The following is a 24646-nucleotide window of genomic DNA, read 5'->3' on the forward strand; positions in this document are numbered from 1 at the left end:
TTATTTCTAAGAATAAAATTCTACAACAGAAGCCTAATAAGAAATAAAGGCCTACCTTGAATACAAGCCTGCCCCAAATAAAGGCCTGTGCTTTGTGCAGCCTAAGTAAATAAAAGACCCCGGACACAATTTGAGGATTTACGGTAGTTGCTATCTGCCACCCTTCATGTGACTAGCAGAAAGCAATACCAGTAGTGATATAACAAGTTAAAAACAATTTTAAAAACGTCTGTTCTGAAGAGAGATTGGTACCTTCTGATATGAAAGTGAATGGGCTCTAGGCAGATACTACCTTTTAAATTTCGCTTTTTTTCAACAGTATTTTTGTGCAAAACTTTACACATTTATTTAGTGCCCTAGTAACAGCATATTTAGGACACAAACTAATTTTTGTAAAAAAATGTCAGTTCAAACCTTCACGTTTTGTCAACCGGATTATGCTTAAACCTCTGACCACTAACCTGTGGACATTGTCTAGACTACCAAATATAAAAACTAGGAGCTGACACTTATAACCTACCACACAATGACAGTTTCAATTACTGAAAATGTTCCATGCGGAAAGTAAGAGACAAAGAAAGTGCAAATTATCTACCAATGAACTTTTTTTTTTTTTTTTTTTCAGAGGAAGTGAAAGTAAGCACATCCCAATTATTCTGGAAGTATAGGGGCAGAACCACTGAAATGAGTCCCCAGCAATTTAATTGTAGATTAGAGTTTGAGTGTAATACCATAATGGCTTGCCTGGAATAGATATGTATTAAATGAATAAATAAAAAACATCTTTGGAGGTATTTCGAAGCAGCGACATTAAAAAGTCTAACGCCCACTGCAATCTAGGAACCATATGAATCCAGCTGCACAAAAGCATGCTTTTTGAAATGATTGGTAAAATAGTGACATACTTCCTGCGATATACTTCCTGCATTATGTAGACAAGCATGTAATTTCTATCATTTTCTTTCTTTTTGAAAAAATGCTATATGAAAGTGAGCAGGCTCCCGTACACAGTGCAATTTTCAGTGCTCATGCTAACAGAGTCGATCGCATTTTACAATAAAGTATGTGAATTGGCTTTAATTAATGTAGTTGTTAACATGAATTCATTGATGTGTAAATTCATTCATTAACATTAGCATGAATTAACTAGGTGTCAGTTGATACGCTTAACTGGCCTGGTAGCAATCCTTGTCAACCAATAACTACACCAGTTTTATGCTGAGGGACATGCGTTTCCTTAATGGTTGTATCAGGATGAAAAGTGTAGGGTGAAGTAGTAAAGTTTTTATAAGTTGTACAAGCTTTTGTTTACATTGTTTACTCATGGACATCTTCAGCAAATCTGATGACCATTGAAAAAAAAAAAAAAGAAAAAAAAAAAGATAAACCTTAAAAACTGTGTTGACAGATTTGTGTTTGTGGTGCATTCTGCTGTGTAGGGCGAGATGCACACGGGGGCGCTAGTGAACACACCGTCACAAGTTCAACGTCATCACCCTGAAAATATACAATTTTGTAGAATTAAATGTGTTTTACATTGCAACAGCAATATGCTAATTGTTCGGAATAGCATATGCTTTTATGGGTCTTCATGCACTTTGTAACAAAGCAGGTTGTTTATGCATCTGCATTGTATGTTAAATGTTATTCCTGATTTTGTCTGTAAAAATTAGGGTTAGAAAACATAGCTAGTTTAAGCAGTCCGGAGCGGACCTAAGTGAGAACTGCATTAAGTGATACATTTGGGTATAAAACCCTGGCCTGTGAAAAGCGAGGCGCAGTTGTTCATGCACTCGGTTGTTGAAATCCATGTTGGAGCCATTGGGGAAACTTTGGGGAAACTCTGAGACAGAATTCTACAAAAGGAAGGATAATTATCAGCCCGGCAAGTGGCTGTGTGTGTTTCACCTAGTGACTGGTGCCAGCGAAGTGCTCTCTCGGGTTATTTGACTTTCTCAAGTTGTATCTTGAGTATTTCTATCGAAACAACAGTTGAACAGTGATGCAGAATCCTTTCTACAGTAAACAGAAACTTCATTACTCTCCATGGACTCCTGTCTTTGCCTGCCATTGCCAACTGACAAAGGATGTGTGCACGCTACTGGAAATCCCACACAACAAGGGTTCAGACTTGTTACAATATGTAGATTTTTCCGATGCCTTTTTTTTTTTAATGGTCTTCTGATTCCATGTTATCTTTGATGTGTTTTACAACTTTGTGTTCGACCATTAATATGATTGTCAGTAATCAAGAATAATTTGTCATAGACACCACCCGCAGTGTCTCCTTGGCAACGGAAATCTCTCATGTGAGCATGTTAAATAATTATTTCCCACCTTCGCTTCACAGTTGAATATGCATCCTTTGAAGTGTTTCAAATGAAATACTTCTTCCTTTGTTCTGAAATACAAATTGACAGAAGTGTTATGAGACAAGATGAAATGCAATCAACCTTTGACCAATGAAATAATGGCATGTATAGCTTTTCAATTTTAAGGATATTTATGTTTTTAATTTTGGTGACTACATTTGCGAAATTGTGCTTGCGCAAGAAAAAAAAAAATTCTCTCTATTTTCTTTTATATCCGTTAACAATATGTCCTGGTCTGTGGTGAATTTCTCAGGCTCTAATGTGACAGTCACATGTACATTGTAGTATAGAGCACTAACAGGCTTTGCTTTTCGTCTGGTGACTGTCTTAAGGGTAATCTGTTATCCTACAACTGTTCCAGAGTCAGCCCTTCTGAAAATTTAACATTGGATCTTCATGATGTGGTCCTCTGTGACACCCATGAGCTTATCAGTCAGTCCTGTAGACGATGGCGGTCCTAAAGCAAATGCATGCTGGATGCCCTGCTGAAAACAAGGTTTTTAATTAGCTGGTTGACCAGTTTAGACCAGCTCCCAGCATAACATGGTTTAGCTGGTTAACCAGTTCAGACCAGCTCCCAGCTTGATATGGTTTGATCAGCTCACACTATGTTTTGAAACAGCTGGCAGCTGATTGACCAGCTACCAGTGTAGACAAGCTTCCAACACTAGCTGGTTAACCAGCTCATATCCAGCTAGACCAGCTTATGACCAGCTTGACCAGCTCAATCTTTAAACTGGTCAAGCTGGCATAGCTGGATTTTACAGCTGGGTGTAGAATTAAAAAGGAAGATGGAATCAGAAAATAGCATACCAGTGAATTGCCACACACATCTTAAAATTTTCTCTAGTTTTCTTCTCACAGGGCCGTGGAGCTCTCTATGGATGGATTAGCATCCGTCAAATGGCGGGAAGCACAAAGATGGCTGTGTTAACCAATGAGAACAGACAGATGAATATGTGAAACGCTAGCCGATGGCTCCGATTAGCGTAGCGGCAGTCGAGTAAGACGGATCAATCACTCTGCATTAAGTGCTGAGGTTTTTACTGCAGCTGTTTATGTGGGAGAGCGATTGAACATGCTTATCATTTGAAGAAAGAAAGCCGTACATCCAGAACTAATGACTTAATGATGTAAAATCCCTGACCAAACAGACCTCACCAAAGTCAGATAAAACGGGTACAGGCTGGAGTTGATGGACCATACCACTTGGTCATGTAGTAGGGGGGTGATTGGGTCACCACAGTTGTTCAGGGGCCTGTTAAAATCAGCTTGCAATGTGCATGACATCCCACCCACCCTTCTCTCCTCCTCACTCTGTGAGACAGCATGTGTTTGCTCTGTCATATATTACCTCATTCAGCGCCGTTGTCGGTCTCCGATCTGCTCCCCGATGATTTGATTGGGTTCTTGCATATATCTGTTGTGCATGATGTGTCATTTTGATTGCTGTAGATTAGTAATCAGGGACTGAAAGTGCTGCTGTATAGAGTGTACACTAAAAAGTTTCACTTGCGACGGAAGTGCTGTGGGGGTGACAACGTAACCACCTAAAGTATTAATTTCATGTTCCGTTATGGCCAAATAGTATCCACTATGTATATGCAGCTATGTAACTACTAGACGAGCAAACAGACTAAAAGGTATTTTCACAGACGCCTTTTCTTGTAGGCAGCGGTAGGAAAGCTAAAGTTCTGAAAGTGTGGTTTAGAAGTTCTGCAGCAATCAAAATGTGACACGTCACAATACATCACTGAGATATGCAAGGACCCCGAGAAGATTGTTCAGGTGAGCAAATCGTCGACCGACACCGTCCAGTTTCATGCACAGCGAGAAGCCATCACTCCAACGGAGCTGACAAGCCCGTTCCAACCCCCACTGCCCTCCCACACAGAGCAAAAATCTGAGATAAAAATCACCTTGTGTGTTTGGGTCATCAATCATTCAGGTTTCTGTTGCTCTCCCAGAGCCGTGAATTAAACTGTTGTCAAGAAGGGAGCTGTTGAGGTGTCCTAGCTCCGCTCTTATGTCCTGGCTGTTTGACAGAAATCAGTCACGCAATCTACTCATGCAGAAGGAGAAGGAAAAAGGTTGATGCTCATCGCGGGTGGGGTGTAGAGCTGTTTTTAAAACAAAACAGTATTTCCATGCAATGACATTGTGTTTGTGTGTGTGTGTGTGTGTGTACATGGAGAAGGGAGGTTAGCAGAATGATCCAAGTATAAACCCCCATGAGCTGCAAAACGATTGGAACTGAACCAGTACAGAGGAAATCTCAATTGGGTATGGCATTATAGGTAATTCTGGGGACCAGAGCTCTAGAGTCCTGCAGATCTGCATGTGATAGCTTTCCTGGTCAGGGACCAGATGGGTATGTTTACTTACTAGCTTGACAACTGGCAATATAAACAATTTATACATTTAATTTATACATTTTATAAGTTTTGGAAAAGTTTGCCAACTGTATAAACGTAGTGTAATACAGTGACAGCTGTATCATTTACGTAGTGTTTCGGTATTTTTAGTTGGCTAGGTAAGCAGTATTTGGATAGATAAGTTTGGTCACTTTTGCTTTGTTGTTTGTTTGTTTATTTGTTGATAAAAAAATAAATAAAATAAGAATAAATAAAAAAATAGGCCCTGGTCCTAGTTTGGGTAGCACTCCATTCAGAAGAAAACTTGACTGATATTTGGCTATGTCATGGTCAGAGATATAAGAGACCAATCTCAGCTGAGCAAAGAATTGTGGGTACTGGAGTCCAACAGGAAGAGACATAGGGACTTACAGAAAGAGATGGATGTGTTTCATTAGGTATGCATTATTTAAAGCTCAAGAGTGGGAGGGGAAGTGTTAAGGAAATTAATAGCTGAATTATTGATAGTTCCTTGTATAATTAGCACCATTTGTTTACCGTTCCCTGAAAACCGTGGAAGATTATGACAAATGATTGTTGTTTTATTGCCGTTATGAAGTTCCCCACTCCGTGAACAGACTTCCCAACTGACTTGCATTTTTGCTGAGAATGCTATTGCATCTAAGCATAATCTCACTGCAATGCTATCCTTTTCTGGGACAGTAGGGGTTGTAGGTTGTTTACACACAGATGTGATCCCCATCGAGTGAGCAGGTTTTCTGGGGTCATTGCTCCAGGGCTAAGCACTTGTACCTGCCCTTAGAATAGGGGTATTCAACATTGGTCCTGGGGGACCCTTGTGTTGCTGTGTAAGTACAATGTGAACATGGGTCTTTAGTCTAAATGACATGCATAGTTATTTCTGACACAATGTGGATTAAGATGGTAAATAATCCCTCTAAACATGAAACGCACCTAATTAAGACTAATTAACATCTTGTTAAAATTCTGGGATTAGTAGTTGGAAGGAAAACCAGCACACACAGGGGTGCCCCAGGACCGACATTAGCTTTTAAAAAAAAAAAATCTTCTGCTACTGCACATCTGATAAGCAGTAAGTTTTCTGTGGTGAGCGTGCTTAAACCAGGCAGAGCATGAGAGCTAAGAGCCAGCTCAAACTTGGATGTTTGCTTTGGGAAGGGGTGAAAAAATGATTGCCTCTGTTCACCCAATGCATTGCCCTTCAGCAGCAGGTATTTCACATTGAGAGAGAGACTCAGACATCCACATCCCACAGTAAACTGCATTGAGCTGAAGTTTCACATTCAAAGCAGAGCAAGACTTTCTCCAAGGAACAGATTACACACGTGCTCATGCATAGATTTTCCTTTGTCTGTCTGTGTGTATGTGTTTATGTGTGTGTTAGATGTAGGCATATTACCATAAACATATATCCGTCATTGTTCCTAGTATGTTTGCCTGCATGTATTTATATGTGCATGTATGCTGGTGTACATTATAAATAATTAGGAGTGTGTACATACTGTACCTGAGATACAGTTCAAGGTTGTTGTTCAGTAATGAGCTCCTTCCAGAAACTTATTTAATTTTTTGCTGAAGATGAGCTTGTTAGGGCTTCTTTTGTGCAGGCAAATTCCCGACTCCCAAATTACAGACCTTCAGCTACTCAGGATCTTTTTCCATCAAAGCCCATGACTGCCTTTGTCAAAGCTTTAAGACAAGCTAGGTTAAGCTTATTGTCTTTCATGTGAAATGGCTCATTTCAGTGTGCTCGGCAGAAAACCTTGATCTTACAAAACCGAATGAGGGTTTGCAGATGAAATATTCACGACTGCCACATCTTTTCCCCGGAAACGTCAAAGGTAATCACAAAGCGTGTAGCTTTCTGCCATGATGCACGTGTCAGTTTTATTTCACACGGAAGATATCTGAGCTGTTGCTGTTATTGGACGCTCTGTCCAATTTGACTGCAGATGTTACACATGCTTTCCCGTCCGACTTGAAAAGGAAGTATTGCAAAATAAAAGACCACCATATTTTTCCACGGTTGTTAACTTGGTGAATGGTTGCTGTCTCCCTTCTGATGAAGATTAATCAACGTCTGTACTGTCTTTAAAATTTACTATCCCCATGTTATGTGGAGCTACAATAACTGTCAATCCCTGACTAATTTGAACCAATCAAATATTTTTGCCCTCCACAGCAAAATGATTGGCTGAAATGTCACTAGGTGCAGTTATATGCAGTTTTATTTTCTCCTGGGTAATTAACTGAAAAATAATTGCTACACTTTGGCCAGACTTCCAGGAAAAGGGAGGGTGGAAGAACAGCGGTTTTTAGGACCTTGAACACCGTGATTTGATGATACCAGCTTTAACCCTTCCCGTTTTTGGTTTAATGAGACCTTCTATCATTTCTTTGTGCTGTCACCTTGGTGATTAGTACCAAGTAAGGTAAATGACTGGGACAGGCAAGGTCAGTGGTTCTAATCGCGGTGTAGCCACAATCAGATCCGCCCAGCCGTTGAGCCCTTGAGGAAGGCCCTTAACCCTGCATTGCTCCAGGGGAGGATTGTCCCCTACTTAGTCTAATCAACTAACTGTATAACTCTGGATAAGAGCATCTGCCAAATGCCAATATAATGTAATGATCAGTGGATCATGGTCTTTGTAGTATTTAACATCTTGTACTCTATGATACAGAGCTTATGTTACTCTTGCAGTTTGCGTAAGGTTACTGTGGCAATGTCTTATTTAGCATGTTTTATTTAGCAAAACGTTAGCTATTATTTTTGATATCTTACCTGACAAGCGAGTAAGAGTCTGTTTTCATGTTGATGAGCTGAGCAAAATGCCTGTTATATAAAGAAGAAGAATGAAAGACGGAAGATGAACACGGAAGTAGTGTTAGCTTAAAATACACATTTTTCATTAGATTGTTACATTACATTGTTATTGTCATTAGCAGAATAATCCTATACTATTGTACCGTATTTGAAATGACTGAGTGGGCCTTTAACGTCTGTAACCACGGTCGCGCTCTTCTCCGCAGACCCTGCCGACCACGCAGTACGAGCTGGAGATCGTGGCGAAGGACATGGCGGGAAGCGACGTGGGCCTGACCGGCACGGCGACCGCCACCGTCACCATCACCGACAAGAACGACCATGCCCCCGAGTTCACCCATTCGCTGGTGAGGATGAGCCCGCCCTCTCCCTCTTACTCCTCAGGGTTAATAGGGTGTGCATAAAATATGTGTGATGTCACCACACTCACAGAAAAAAAAAACAGAACCGCTCTAGCCCATTGGTATCTTAGTAACAACCAATAGAATAATGCGGATGGTGATTGGTAGACAGTGGATGCCGTCTGGCTACTTCCTGGTGGAGTTTCTGTGTTTTCCCTGCTGGGTTCTATCACCACTGTTTTCCCGATGATATCGCTGTTCCCTTCATCCTCCCTGCTTCCACCTTCCGTCCTCCCTCTCCTTTCTTCCGTTCTTCCCCGTTAATTTTGTCAAGCCTGCGCCGCTCCATCGCTGTCCTGGGATCTCGGCGATCGACGTCGCCCTCTCTCCGTTGCCGAAAGTGGGCCCGTCGCTGTGCAGACGTCGGTGCTACACCGCACGCTCTCTCTCTGACTGCTTTCAGAAATTCTGCCCCCTGCTGGCAAGAGAGGCCTGGCACGGCGCACTGGCACTCGGGGCTGAGATCAGTGCTTCTCTCTCCCTCTGCAGACCTTGAGAAGCTCCTGCCATTTGTCAGTGTAATGGCCGAGCTCCAGTCCTGCACTGACCTGACAGAGAGCTACTTGGCGGGGCAGGGGAGAGGAGGGATAGATAGAGAGTCCTCACCCGCAGCCTGTACTCACCGCCCTGCTCCAGAGTTATGTTCAATGACCTCTGCCTATTGGAAATGATTGCGTCATAAGTCTTTTGTCTGTGTTGGAGGTACAGAGGTGTGTGTGTGGGTGTGTGTTTGAGAAAACTAGAAAGACGCTGACAGTGCAAGTGCAGTCAGGTCCAGCTATTCAGCAGCTGTGTTTATTCTCTCTCTCTCTCTCATTCTTTCCTCTTTCTCTCTTATAGACACACACATACACACAGAGAAACAGCCCTATATGCCCTTTGTGTGGATGTTTGTGTGCTTGGTTGTATGGTAGTGTGTTATGCGGCGGTAATAAATTAGCCGCTGAGTGCTTCCAGACCCCTTCAGGGAGGATGCGCTTCCCGGTAGAGCAGTAATGTAGAGCTGCGTGCCCCCCCAGGGGCACACCCATAAGCACCACGGTGGCCTGTGCGAGCTATGGGTGTCGTAGTATGCCACAGTTCAGGGGAGAGGTCTGTATTCAGGCGAGAGCTCATTCTTTCTGTGGCTACCGCTAATATGCTCATCTTTCTTCTTCTTCCTGCTGGCCGTTTAAAGCAGAGGATTTTAAAGCTGGCACTAAACTGGCATTAAAGTGGGATAAGCCCGTCATATGCTGGATATCCTCTCTCAGTTCTGCTGAATTCTCCTCAGCAGTGCTCAGGAGAATCGCTCCCCCATGTCTTTGAATAACTTCCTAAGACCCGGCAATTCATTCAGTCCCCTTGAGCCCCTGGTCTTAATCTCAAGAACCATATATTGTGCTGTGCTGAAACCCGCACTACAAGGGCCATTCAATAAAAATGACATAAATCATATTTTTGACAGTGTTTTCAGTGCAACATGTTTTTGTCATCAGAGAAATTTGAAATATGTCAATAAAATGTTAATACTTTGATTGCTGGGTCAGAGGAGGGTCATGCTATGTGTGTGGGCGTGCGTTCGTGCGTGCGTGTGTGTGTGTGTGTGTGTGTGTGTGTGTGTGTGTGTGTGTGTGTGAAAGAGAGAGCTAGGGCTATTTTTGAAGTGCAAGGACTCAAACACTGGACAGGTCTACAGTTACAGGGAAAACTAAGATGTCTTCCCTCGGCTGATGATTCAGTATCACATTCTATATTTAACAATATGGCAGTTGATGAGGTTATTGTAATTTTCACTGTAAAAGCAAGGTTCTACCATCTCGAGTTAATCTCTCTATCTGGTTTTCTAGCTGTCAGTCACCTCAGTTTGCACCATGCATCAGGTACTGAAGTTATTGAATTCCATTCACATATTGCAAGGCACAACGCAACTGTTAGTAAAGGACCTTGTACCATGATATCCATCTACAGTGGGATTGCACATGCATTCTCAAGTCATTTCTACCATGCTCAAACTTTGCAATAATGAAAGGGATATATTGTACAATGTGTGTGCTAATTCTCCAGATGTTGTTTTGATGAAGAAAGCGGAGCTGTCTCTACGTTACTAGAGTATCAGCCTGTGGTGTCAGCTTTTGAACAACTTGCTATAGATGTAGATCAGCGGCATTTTGTCAGCTCAAAATTGGTGAGGCACAACTTTCCTTTAAACCAATCACTGATCTCAACATGTTTTAATGAATTGACAAGCGTGCCGATGATCTGAGTAATCAATCAGAAATGAACACGCTGCTTCTTCACTTAATTCTCCTGTTAAATGATAAATACAAAGCAGTGACAGAGACCTGGAGAATCAATACAACGATTATTTAGATTAGCATCACAAAATTCTCAGTATCATCCGATATAGCCAGCTCTCCCCAATTATGCAGCTTAGTATTGTTACGTGCCGGTCTAGGGCCAGGTCGTGACAGGGTAAAGGATCGGGAGATTGAGAATGGGGAGTGGGAACGAAACGAACACTGCAGGCAGACGAGTAACTCCGGTCCTGTTTGCCTAAACAAATCTAAATAAACCTCTGTGTCCTGTTGGAAGGATGTAATCCAGCTGGAAACACTCTAACTCTAAAAAAGCCACTACACGGCGAGCAGAGGGGCAAATCAAAGGCACAGTCAGGGTGGGCGAACAGGGTCGAGCACGAGTGAGGCACTGGGGCGAACAGATCAACAGGGCTGGGCAGGAATCTGAATCCTAAGGGATGCAAGGGTCAAAATCCAATCAGCAGACAAATCAAAACCGGCTAGGCGAGAGTCGGAGTCAAAAATACGAGGCAATGGTCAAACACCAAATCCAGACAGCAAACAAAGCAAAAGAGAGTCGCAAGTCGAACACAAATACGGTCATACACAAGTCAACGAAGCAATCTATAATCCACAGTCACACACGCAAAGGTTAGCAGAGCTAGTCTACCCAGATCAGTAGGATTGGCAACCTTTTCAAAGAAACGACCCGGGAGCAGAAATTGCCCGTGGCCAACCGGAAGTAAAAGAAGATGGTCGTGCATCCAGCCAAGATGCTTAAAAGCTTACTACAGAGGTTGTAACAGTAGCCTATGCCTTACATTACATTACAGTCATTTATCCAGAGTGACATACATTAAAGTTCAAATCAGATCCAGGGACAAGTGCGAATGGTTATGCACATATTTGCATTACGAAATTGTGCACATTTTATAAACATTGTGGACTCATGTAGACTTCTTTCTCTGCACTCATACTCAGGAAAACAAACTGGAGTGGAAAAGATCTGCAGTGTGTGTGTGTAGAAGCGGAGGTTTTGTTATTGCTGGTTATTCTGTAGGTAACAGAGTGGTGTAAGTTTTGGCTAGGCTGGAGCACTAGAGCTCACTGATGCCACTGATGTACATTAGCATTAGTATATATATTTGTTAGCTTTGGCAATGTACTGCAGCTGGCTGGAATGTAAAACTTGTGGGCATAGCAGCTGGCAAGGCTGGCTACACTTCCATGTCATGTAATAGGTAACCGCCATATTTGGAGGCGGCTCTGCTACCCATACACCTCATGAGCCTGCAAGTGCCCTTATCATAATTCTGTACTGTGTGTCTCTACTGTTTATGTCGATTTATGTGACTTTGGTATGTGAATGTGAATAAAAGTATGAACATTTGTGAGAACGAGAGGGAGAGAGAGAGAAGAGAGGAAGAGAAATGAAGAAAGATGATTACAACCACAGCATTACTATAAGCGCTACTTTGAATTATATATAAGCAGCCAAGAGGCAACAACTCGTATTTATTATCACAGCTTTGATAAAGCAGCCCATTTTAAACCCATGCTGCATCCTCCTGTCTCACACTCGCCATTTACAGAAAGCAAAAAGGAAGGCTTATCTGACTTCACCTTTCATAATTCATCAAGGGAAGAAAAACCGAGACAGATTCCCGGGCAGTTTCCTCTGCGCTGGCAATGTTCCCGGCGCTCCGAGAACACGCGCCGGATCCGCCGGCTTCCCAGCAAGACCTCCGAAACCATTCCGTATCCCAGCGTCCTCTACCTCGGGCCTCCGGGCTGCAGGACTCCCGCGGACGTGAATAATGTAATTACTTCCGCTGAGAACAAGGGGAAAGCGGAGCTGGGAGACTCTTACCGGAGATGAAACAAGACCCTGATTAACTTTGAGCGGGTTCTGTTCTTTTTCCATCCCCGTTTCCCAATCGTGGCACGTTCGGTGTTGTTGGCCGCGTGGGGTGCTGTAGAGGTGAAGGGCGGGCCTTCCTGGATCACACACGGGTGCGATGAGGGAGGAATGTGCCGTGTATAATGTTTCATTATTAACTTGCAGTTTTGTAAATGTCCCTAGAGGACGGAGTGCTACTTGGAGAGAAACAAAGTGCTAGTTGGACAGACTTGCGATGCAGCTCGCGGGGGGCCAACATTTCTGTTTTACACACAAACAGGTCCCCCATTCGGTTGGGGGTTCAGTCTCTTCCCAGTGGCGCTTTCTCCGCTGTACACTGTGAAAACCGCCTTAACAAGTGTTTCAGTCTTGTAATGATACTTCAAATCTTGTTTTTGTTCTCTCAAGCAGAAAATATCAGCTTGTTTTAAGTTACCGTTTGCTCGACAAGTTAAATTCTTACACCATTGGCAAATCTTAAAATGAGTCAAACTGTCTCACCTCATGGCAATATTTTTTGTCTTATTTAGCAAACAAGTAATAGACGCAATATTTTAATGTTAGAATATTAGGCTAAAATACTTGCTGAGACTGATTTTTGTTTTTTGGAGTGTAGTCCTGTAGTGTTCATGTTCCCTAAACAGTGGTCCCTGTGGACTGGCTCCGGTCCCTAACAGTCCCTGGCGCCAGTCCCCAGCAACTACAATTAGTCATGATGAAATGCATGATGTTTTTTTGTAAACAGTCTTTTATAGATTTTCAAGCATCATTCCATTGCCAACTACATCTGCAGCTATATTTCATGCTGAGAGAGTGCTGTATTGAGCTCCGCGCATTCTTGTTGTGGCTCTCTCAAGAAGGACAATGACATGAAAGTAACCTGGCCATTGATTGTTATAGTCATTCAAAGGTTCCATCCTGCCCCTCAGTATCATCTTCTTCTGCTGCGGTGAGACCTGCCAGTGATACTGTCCTGGACTTTGTGGTTAGTTTCACCTCGGAATTGTAGAACGGACACCGCGTATTTTCAAAACATTTACAATTTTGGGCAGTTCCAAAATACATGTAAAAAGGTCGCAAACTCCTCCGACGTGCAGATCTGACATGGGGTATGCGTGATGATGTTGTACTATGTGTGCCGGTCCCTGAGACTTTGAGACTTTGAGCCGGTGCGCAGGCTGAAAAGGTACCACTATGTCTACCTGTTACCTTCTCTCCTTCCTACGTCTCGAGTAAAGCAAAAGAAATGCACGAGGAGGGTGAACTGTGCTTTCCTTTATTACTTTTTTAAAGAAGAAACCAAGTAACACTTTCACTGAAATGAAGGGGTATTGCCTCAGCTGCCTGCAGGCTCTCAGTTGTCTTCACTGGGAGACGCACCCCCTCCAATCAGCACTGGCTCTCCTTTAGTGCTTTGAGGCCTATGGTGTTTGGGAACCAATGGCTGGTTCTTGCTTTATAGAGGCACCCTCAGTCACTCTAGTATTCTACCTCTGCTTCATTGGTAGTTTTTTTTCCTACCTATCTTGCTGTAAAATACAGCTATGCCAGCTTGACAAGCTTGAAAATTGAGGTGGTCGAGCTGGTCATGAGCTGGTCAACCAGCTTGTGCTGGAAGCTTGTCTGAGCTGTTCACCAGCTGTTTACCGTGTACCAGCTGTTTCAAAACATAGCTTGAGTTAGTCAAAACATGTCAAGATAGGAGCTGGTTGGAACTGGGAAACCAGCTAAACAATGTTGAGCTGAGTGCTGATCTGAACTGGTCAACTGGCTGCCAGCTTTTTCAAAACCTAGCTTGAGCTGTTTTTTTTATTATTTTTTTATTAGGGTCTTTCTTTTCTGTCTCACACCCTGACCTCAGGGTGGTGGAAAGAGACACCTGCATCAGTTACAAATGCTCTTTTTTCTTTCTTTAGTTGTGTGCTGAAAACTGACCTCTACTGTACGTACAGCTTTTAGCTTCTTAGATCAGATACCACTCCCACGAGCGGTGCCTTTGAACTCAAGTCTTTGGCTACAGCCGGAAACTCCGGCTTTGAGTACCAGATATTCATATTATTCAAACTTCAGCTTATTGTAATATTAAAATCATTATTTCAAGTGTCCATTAAACTTCATTTGACTTGTGAAGTGGCAGTTCAATCAGTTTAGTACTTAATATCTATAATCGGCTCTGGAAGAACACTTGTCATTGGCATTTGGCTTTAAGTCACTTCAGACAGAAATGTGCCAAATGACATATTGCAAGTTACCCAGTAATGATCGTACTATGGATTTAATATCATACTGAAAATGCACATTAAATGATTGTGTATTCCTGAGCATGTGTTAAATTATCTTTGTTTTGAGGAACATTGCAATTAACCTTTAAATTATAATCCAAGTTTTATGAAGTGGGGGATTAAAAATAGTAGACACAAGAGTCCCCTGGAATCCTCTTCATTGATGATAATAGATGAAATATTTTTGCTCAGTATATGAAGATTAATATCCTTCATGAAAACCAACAGGACTCAATTATTGTATTATTACATAAGCTATTGCCTAGGATGCTTGCAATGTCTGGAGTTTCTCAAGGATGAAGACAACTCTTTTTTTTTGAGACGTCTTTCTGTTGTATGTCCACACTACTGCTCTGACCACTGCTCCACACTGCTGCTCTGACCACTGGTCCGCACTGCTGCTCTGATCACTGCTCCACGCTGCTGCTCTGACCACTGCTCCACACTGCTGCTCTGACCACTGCTCCACACTGCTGCTCTGACCACTGCTCCACACTGCTGCTCTGACCACTGCTCCATACTGCTGCTCTGACCACTGCTCCACACTGCTGATCTGACCACTGCTCCACACTGCTGCTCTGACCACTGCTCCACACTGCTGCTCTGACCACTGCTCCAAACTGCTGCTCTGCCCACTGCTCCAAACTGCTGCTCTGCCCACTGCTCCACACTGCTGCTCTGCCCACTGCTCCACACTGCTGCTCTGCCCACTGCTCCACACTACTAATCACTTAGTGACACCGTCTGAGAATGACAAGTGCCAGCACAGCTTTTTGTTGGAGCAGGAACCCACCCCCCCTCCACCCCCATCCTTGTCTACATCACAGCTCTGAATGATAATGGGAGTTTCTGAGGAATCTGCTCCAGGGCACTATGCACTCACACAGAACCCCATCCTGCTTATCACACCTGCCACTCACAATGACTGACAGCTCTGTCTCTCTGGGTGAGGGAGAGAACTGAGTGGCCACCAAAATAATAACAGCAATTTTTGACAACTAAGAGAGAGTAGCTAACTGTGCCATCTTCTTGCCACCCTGTGTGGACTTGGTGGAGTTAAACATCAGGGGTATTCAATTTGTTTGTTTGCAATTCTGGCTCACTATCTGGCAATGCAAGCTTGAATTAATTGTATTTTCATTTCACCTGGAACATGCACTGACATCAACAATTATCACTTACAAGAACAATTATCAACCTTTCAACCAATCAGGCTGTCAATACTCAGATTGAGAAGGTGACATTTTGGAAATTAGCCGGGACACCAGATTTATAATCCCCACTCTTTAGGAATGATATTTAATCTCACACACCAGAACAACCACGCCCATTCACACACACACACACACACACACACACATATTTACACACGCACATCTATATGTGCCGATACTTGTATTGACACATACACACAGGCACGCACAAACACATACACGCACCTTTATTTGCATTCAAACACAAAACACACACGCAAACACACAGTAGATATGATTGACAATTTCCATGCTCTCACCCAGTGCTCATACTCTTGCACATTAGCCCTGGAGAATCGTTCTTTCGCATATTTATTGGAATTGAAAATGCACAGTATGAGTAACAATATGAGGAAGAAACTAGAAATGTGTACCAACTCCCATTAATTTCTGATTCAGAACGGATGTTAAGATAAACCGCTACGCCCATTATGTTATTGCCGTAATAACGGAAACGGCGGTTCAGCCGCCGCACCGGGATGCGCTGAGAATTAGTTCTGCCACTCGGGTTGATTATTCCGTCTCGTCCTTCAGACTGGAGGGCTGACAAGTGGCCCGGCTCTCCTCCCAGCAAGTCTGGAGAGGGCTCCAATCACAGCGCCGATAGCCTTTCATTAGTGTCAACAAACGGCCAACAAACGGCCACCACTTCAGGCTCACTTCTGCTCTCCGCTTCGCCCTCGCACCGGACTGAGACGGACTCTCGCTGCCCGTCTGCTTTCACTGCTCCACACTGCTGCTCTGATCACCGCTCCACTCTGCTGCTCTGACCACTGCTCCACACTGCTGCTCTGACCACTGCTCCACACTGCTGCTCTGACCACTGCTCCACACTGCTGCTCTGACCACTGCTCCACACTGCTGCTCTGACCACTGCTCCACACTGCTGCTCTGATCACTGCTCCACACTGCTGCTCTGATCACTCTTTTACACTGCTGCTCTGACCACACTGATGCGTATGGTTCCAGCAGTAACAGATGCAGTGGAATCATTACATTACATTACATTAATGGCATTTGGCAGACGCTCTTATCCAGAGCGATGTGGAACAAAGTGCAAAGTGCATATCCATCACCAGGGATAAGTGCGCAAATCCCCATTGTAATGCATTATACAACAGATAGGTCTGGTCCTTTGTCTCTATTGGTCAGTTTGCATCCAGCCATGCCAATAATAATGATATACGCGCGGCTAAATGGAGTGTTCACGCATCTTTTAATATTACTCCGCATTTATAGACGACTGTTATTTGCATTTGTAACCGAAATGAACGTTATAACTGGAACCTGTGGTATGTTGTGGATATTGGCACAGCTAGGGGATGTATCGGCACTCCGCTAGCTGTGCCAATATCCACGACATACCACGGGTTCTCATTCCATAACGATTAATTCAAACAGTTTGCCTCTTTGCATCATTTAAAATCTGATTTGGCTGCACGCCAACAAAGTTACTGATGCTATGCTTGATAATCCTGAAAATACTCATATCCTTGATAAGATGTTTCATCCTTTTTCCTCATATATCTGAGATCATTAACAGTCATTGTCCTCATATTCTTGATATGATTTTCAGTTATTATACTCATATTCCTGATTAGATCTATCATCTTCATCCTCATATTCCTGATAATATTTACATTCTTTTACCTCATATTTCTGACAATCCTGAAGGTCCTTCTATACCGTGATGTCCGAAATCCCATATTCTGTATAACTTTTACAATCATTGTAATCTCCGTAGTCCTGTCAGTCCTGGTAATCTTCCAATTCCTGAATTGACTGATGCTCCCGATAATCACTGTAGTCTTTCACCCAGATGGCCAGGACCTTCACCTCAGCCTACCCGTATGTCTGTTTAACTACCTCCTTTGTGACCCGCTAATATCCAGCAAAACGCACTGAAGTTCACTGCACGAATGCAAATCACTCACATCGCCTTCAGCAGACTTAGGCAAGAGATTGCTAATCATTTTATGCAAAGATAAAGATCTTATTTTATATCTCGCAAGAAAATAATAATACGCTGTGGATTATGAGATTCCATCAGTGTACACTGTGCTTTTTTTTATTACTGTGGAGTTTGCGGTTTAGATTGAGCTCTTCATAATATAATTAATAAAGCCGGTACCCCATCTGTGGCGTTCTCCACAATACAAATGCTCACTTACAGCTTTGGAAATCTAATTGAGGGAAAGTAAGAATCGAGCCTTCAAAGCAGAAAGCGCTTTGCCGTAATTCCCTCTCCATTCGAGCCGTTACAGACATGGTGACAGCGGGAATACTTCTGATTCTATTATCCAGTGAGTAAAAAACCATTATCTGGCCGCGGCTGCCGTCTGTAATAGGAGGGTATCTACAGCAAACCCTGGCTCTCTCTCTCTCCTGTCCACTCTGGGAAAGAAGACAAAATAATAGTGCAACGGTACAATACGATAAACCGCTTTTAACGAAAAGCTGACGGGCGATAAACTGGGAGAATGGTGGAAAAAAAGCAAAATGGAACTGTGACTGGATACGATTTCCGGGGGAAAAAAAAAGCAAGCTCTTAGAAGTGTTAATAATTGTTTTTTTTATGTTGCATTATAATGACAGCAACAACAGGCAGGATTACCGCAAGGCAGGAAGCCCTTATTTGTGTGTATGTCTTGGGAGGGGGGCTGAGGGGGGGTGCAACTGTACACAGGTTTCCAGAATCTTCCCCGCACCGCTCTTGTCAGTCTCGGAAAGACCGGCCTGTGTTCTTCCTTTCCCAGCCGAGCCCAAATGTCAGCGTGCTTATTCTATTAGAACAAATGAACACCTGCTACATTCCCTCCCTGCTGCCCCCGCTGTGAGCCCCGCATTTATATTCATAACCCGCTTGTCATGTGCCTCTGATCCTCGTTGGGAGATTTCCATCGCATGGGAGACTCGTGGGGAGAGCGGGAAGGAAAGGCAGGAGAGGGATAGAGATGTTTTTCTCATCGCTCTGATTCCCCCGGCTTCTGGAGCCTTCAGCCAGCTGTGCCTGTGGCTGTGGAGGTACAGTGGGTCATGTGCAAATGTACCTGCGTTGCAAGTTTGGCCTTCTGAAGCTGCAGGGTCTGTGAAGCCTGTTAGCACCACCATGTTAGCGTTAGTATTTATTTATTTAGCGAATGCAAAGTCCTCGAGCCAAGCAGTTGCCTCCTCATCTGCTGTATGGAGGGTGACTAATCCTCCTTTTAGTCTTTGGAGAGGGCAGGCTTCAATGATGTGTTCCATTGTTTGCTGCTCTCCACAAGCACACAGTGGGCCTGGGCCGCTGCCCACTCTGTGAAGGCTGGCCAAGCAGGGGCCATGGCCGGTCCTGGATCTGTTGAGGGTTGACCACTGTCTCCTTGGGAGGTTGGTGCCAGGGACCTGTTGAGTGGGGCCTGACACCAGATTGTTTGGTGGCATCCTTCGACTCCCATTTCTTTTCCTGAGCAGATTGGGTGGTGAAGTCCGCTGGTGGGGGTTTCTTCCAAATTGTCATAGGCGGGTGTGAGGTCCAGGAACACTGTTCCTGTCTTCAGCTTGCTCTCAAAGCCATTTTGTATCTAGGTGGTTGAGTTTGTGTGTATAATCCTGGTGTAGAATTGGGCCAGCCAGGTTAGAGCTTGGGGGCCCAGATGTTTCATGAACTCTGGAGAGATGTTATCATATCCTGCTGCCTTTCCACATTTCAGACCCTGCAGGACTTTCTCCAGTTTTGTGTCCTGAGAAGGCTCAGGGTTGCCTTACACTCAGAGTTTAAATCTAATTGCCTGCCCAAGAGAAAGGGTGTCTGTGTGTGTGTGTGTGTGTCTGTGTACACATGCATGCATTTGCCTGTGTGTTCGTCTGCATGTGCGTCGATGGCCTGTGTGTGTGTGTGCGTGTGCGTGTGTGTGTATGTTTGGTCTGTCTGTGCCTATCCGTCTGTGTGTGTGTGTGTGTGTGTGTGTGTGTGTGTGTGAGTGAGTGAGAGACAGAGAGAGTGAGAGAGAGAGAGAGAGAGAGAGACAGAGAGCGTAAGAGAGACAGAGTGTGTGAGAGACAGAGAGTGTGAGACAGAGAGAGTGAGAGAGAGAGACAGAGTGAGAGAGACAGAGAGAGTGAGAGACAGAGTGAGAGAGACAGAGATAGAGAGAGTGACCGACAGAGAGAGTGAGAGACAGAGTGAGAGAGAGAGAGAGAGAGAGAGAGAGAGAGAGACAGAGTGACAGAGTGAGAGAGACTTTCATCTGGAACTTGGTTGAGAGAAAAGCAGGAATTGAAACTCCTCCACATGGGGGTATTCTGCCCGCAGAAGAGCTGCCTGTGGGTGTTTGTTTCTCGCTCTGTGTTTTGTGAATGAAGCAGCACTAAAGTGAGAGAAAGTGGGAGGGAGTGTTTCACTGGTGTAATGCACTGGGGACACTGCTGTTATCTGGCCTGGATTATTTTCCTAATCAGAGCTTTGTGTCTAGAGCGCTGTGTCTGGAGCGCGTGGGCAGTGTTCCCTCTGCCTGCCTTTATCAGTACTGTTACACGCTGGCTGTTCACAAGTGCCCTTTAAGGTGTAAGATCACAAATATAGTATGTGATTAGAAAGGTCTTAAAGGGGCAGTACTTAAAAGTATGAACAAATGAACATGAAATATGTTTCCACTTTTCCTGAGTACTATCTTTCCATCAAGATCATTTGTAACATCTCTAACAAAACTTCCTAGATTTGACGACACCTTCAGACACAGCTTGCCGTGATATAATTCACCTCTATGGAACTTTTTTTCTTGTAACAAATCTGCCGAAATTGTACATTACAAAATCTCAACAACATCTCTTTCCAAATATAATGCCACAGTTACTCACAAACATCAACAGAATTTGAAAATGCATGTTTTAATTGAGGGCTTTCTTCTACTGTGGGAAATCGACAACTGTATCTCTGCAAGCAGAAGTTTCCACCAAAGCACACCACCACTCTGGGGCTGAAAACTTTAACTGAACATTTTAATATTTAAGTAACAAGTACTACTGGAAATCGGAAGTAATGAAGTTCTAGAACACTGAAAAAACATACCAAATAACAAAGGGTTAAAACACTCGCTATAATTCAACTTTGTGGGTCCCAGATTTAAAGGTCAATTATATATGGAAACAATGGTTTCCTCTCTGGGATCATTAATATGGTGATTCGCACACCCTCGTACTACGAGACCTGCAACTGCCAAATACACAAGATGACTGTTGTCTAAGTGTATGCTATTATTGCCAATAAAGTGTATCAACCATCGTTTGTTCTTTGAGGTCTCTCAGAAAAGAGCAGCACATTTTTCTTTGCGGTGGCCCTTGAGTCTGTCCGTTGCAGATTCTCTGAAGTTAAGTGAGCTTTTCTTCGCTGTGTCTCTTTGACACAATCCCAGATGGGGACACTGTGTGAAGTGGTGATTGGTTATACAAACGCCGGCACCAAAGTCGCAGCAAACTGACTGAAAAAAGAAAAATCAACAAAAAGCCTCATGAAAGTGTCTTGAAGGCTGAGTTTACACACAGCCCTCCCTCCCACACAGGCTAGGAAGATGAATTTCAGTCTTTGTCACGAGAATGCGGGCTGTGTGGACTCACACAGAGGATGTATCATGAAAGTTATTTTCCTTCCCTCATTCTACTTAAGTCATAGCAGGCTGTCCCTTTATAGCAGGCCTGAATAAGGCAACAGTACAGTGGCCCTGGAAGGACATCTCAGGAAAACTTCTGTACTTCTGTCAGTCTCAGATGTACTCTGTCAGCCTGATATCAACCTCCGTCAGTCTAAGGAAAAGCTCCATCAGTCTAAGGAAAAGCTCCGTCAGTCTAAGGAAAAGCTCCATCAGTCTAAGGAAAAGCTCCGTCGGTCTAAGGAAAACCTCCATCAGTCTAAGGAAAACCTCCGTCAGTCTAAGGAAACCCTCTGTCAGTCTAAAGATAGCATGTGGGTTGTGTGGAGAGAGAATGCTTCATGGAAGCCATTTTGTTTCTCTCATTCTACTCAACTCACAGCAGTCTGTCCTTTTATAACAAGCCTGAGGAAGGCTACATGCTAACCTGCCTTCCTGAGATATGCGTGACCCTGGGACTGAAGGCCTTACAGTGGATTGTGAGACAGCAGGAAGCTCTCACTACAACCTGTAGCCCTGAGCTACTCTCTCATCTGCTTTCAGCATCAAAGTGTGAATTCTATTCCATTCAAAGAGCTTTATTGTCATGAAAGCCAGAGTTGATATACATTAATAAAAGAAAATAATAATTTGTTTGGTTACAATAGTGAAAAGTAAGGATAGTTTATTTACAGTTACAGAGACTCCCTTACTCTGTGCTGCAACAGTTATGCAGTGACTCTGTGCTGCTTCTCACAGTAATGCAGTGACTCTGTGCTGCTTCTCACAGTAATGCAGTGACTCTGTGCTGCTTCTCACAGTAATGCAGTGACTCTGTGCTGCTTCTCACAGTAATTCAGTGACTCTGTGCTGCTTCTCACAGTAATTCAGTGACTCTGTGCTGTTTCTCACTAATGCAGTAAGTGTCTGTGCTGTTTCTCACTGTAATGCAGTGACTCTGTGCTGCTTCTCACAGTAATGCAGTGACTCTGTGCTGCTTCTCACAGTAATTAAGTGACTCTGTGCTGCTTCTCACAGTAATTCAGTGACTCTGTGCTGTTTCTCACTAATGCAGTAAGTGTCTGTGCTGTTTCTTACGGTAATGCAGTGAGTGTCTGTGCTGCTTCTCACTGTAATGCAGTGACTCTGTGCTGTTTATCACTGTAATGCAGTGACTCTGTGCTGCTTCTCACAGTAATTCAGTGACTCTGTGCTGCTTCTCACAGTAATTCAGTGACTCTGTGCTGTTTCTCACTAATGCAGTAAGTGTCTGTGCTGTTTCTTACGGTAATGCAGTGAGTGTCTGTGCTGTTTCTCACAGTAATTCAGTGACTCTGTGCTGCTTCTCACAGTAATTCAGTGACTCTGTGCTGCTTCTCACAGTAATGCAGTGACTCTGTGCTGTTTATCACTGTAATGCAGTGACTCTGTGCTGTTTCTAACTATTGAGTAGGGAAACAGTGTGTCTCTGTGCTCTCTCAGTCAGTTGATGGAATTGGGGTCTTATCGGAGTCATGGCAGGAGTTTAGTAACAGGAGCTCAGGAAGATTGGATGTATCCATCTCACTGCTTCACTGCCTGGGATGATTAAATGAAACACACACTGCTCAGTGCTGGCTGACCGCTGATCCTGGCTGAACTGGTGTGTGTGTGTGTGTGTGTGTGTGTGTGTGTCTTTGTCTATGTGTTTGTGTTTTGCGTGTGTGTGTGTGTGCTATCCCACAAGCTTGGGTTACGAAGCATGAAGTTTTATTTCTTAGGGGAGCCTCACTTGGTATTGGAGCACCCCTAGTCCAGTGTGAATGGCCTTTCTCTTGGATGGGAGGGTCTGACGGTCAGATAAGACTGGGCTCGGAGAGGACAGAGCGCAGAGTTTCACCGTGCTCTCACAGGTGTGCCTCCACACTGGCACAGTGTCCATGACAGATTGAAATGCTAGGGTCCGAAGCACAAGTCACAGATTATAAATCACACTAATTCTACTCAGTAGTCTCCTAATAGGTGAAACTGTGGACAGATGGCCACTAAAACTTGGTACAGTAGATAATTGAAGAATTCAAAGACAAACCTTTATTGTATTGATAAGTTTAACGGAACAAAATGACAAAAGAACTTACACCAGGGGTGTCAAACTCCAGTCCTGGAGGGCCACAGTGTCTGCAGGTATTTGTGGTTTCCTTTCAATCAGCAGCCAAATATGGCCTTGAGAAAAAGGTGTGTGGACTTTTAGAAGACTTAGAAATGTATCTCTCATGCTGAAACACACCAAAATCCTGCAGACACTGCAGCCCTCCAGGACTAGAGTTTGACACCCCTGACTTATGCGCATACATTCAACCTAACGGAGCCTTCACCTCAGTCTTTTAATTTGAACAGTTAAAACTTTTTGTTACCTATTGTTTTATGTCATTGTTTGCGACGTAGCACAATAAGCACAAAGGGAACATGAGATTTTTATTCTTCCTGGCTTACGTGGCATGCATAATGTGGCTTAAGAGGGTACATAATCCCTCGAAACATGAAAAGCACCTAATTAAGAAAAATGAGCAGCTTGGGATTGCAACTGTTCTTGGAACAAACACCAGCATAAACAGGGGTCCCCAGGGAGAGAAACCGGGAACAACTGCCTTAGAATCTGCTGTTTAATAAACATGTTGTACTTCTGTAAATAAATTAAAAAAAGTATATACCATCACCACCCACTCCTCCTGTCATGATGAGATAAATAACAATACAAATATTTAAGCAAATATGGTGAGCAAATAATTAATGTATATCCCCTGGCTACTCGCCTACCTTTTATATTATTATTTATTCATCCAACATCAATAAATATATGTAAATATACACTCAGTACTGCTTTATTAGGTGCACCTGTACACCTGCTCGTTAATGCACATATCTGATTAGCCGATTGTTCATTTTTCTCCAATCACCGATCTTATGGCAGCAACTCAATGCATAAATGCATGCAGATATGGTTAAGAGGTTCAGTTGTTGTTCAGAACAAGAATCAGAATGGGAAAGAAGTATGATATAAGTGTCTATAGAATGATTGTTGCTGTCAGGCAGGTGGTTTGAGCATCTTAGAAACGACCAATCTTCTGGGGTTTTCGCGTAGAGCAAACTCTAGAATTTACTGATATTGGTCCGATAAAACATCCAGTGAGCGGCAATTCTGTGGGTAAAAATGCTTTGTTAATCAGAGAGGTCAGAGGAGAATGGCCAGACTGGTTCAAGCTGTCAGGAAGGTAACAATATTTCAAGTAACCACACCTTACAACAGTAGTATTCAGAAGAGTATCTCTAAGCACACGACACATTGAATCGAGA

The 24646-nt window shown here is 43.5% G+C and overlaps 1 protein-coding gene across 3 annotated transcripts in view; it reads left to right on the forward strand.

Annotated features, from left to right (window-relative positions):
• cdh13 (cadherin 13, H-cadherin (heart)) overlaps positions 1-24646 on the forward strand; it is a 487792-nt gene that overhangs the window by 376448 nt on the left and 86698 nt on the right. For all 3 annotated transcript variants that reach the window (XM_061246305.1, XM_061246306.1, XM_061246304.1), the window contains one exon: positions 7799-7939. In XM_061246305.1, the coding sequence (XP_061102289.1) occupies positions 7799-7939 (141 nt within the window). The remainder of the gene's footprint in view (positions 1-7798; positions 7940-24646) is intronic.

Source organism: Conger conger, chromosome 6 (genome assembly GCF_963514075.1).
Source record: "Conger conger chromosome 6, fConCon1.1, whole genome shotgun sequence".
Lineage (NCBI taxonomy): Eukaryota > Metazoa > Chordata > Actinopteri > Anguilliformes > Congridae > Conger > Conger conger.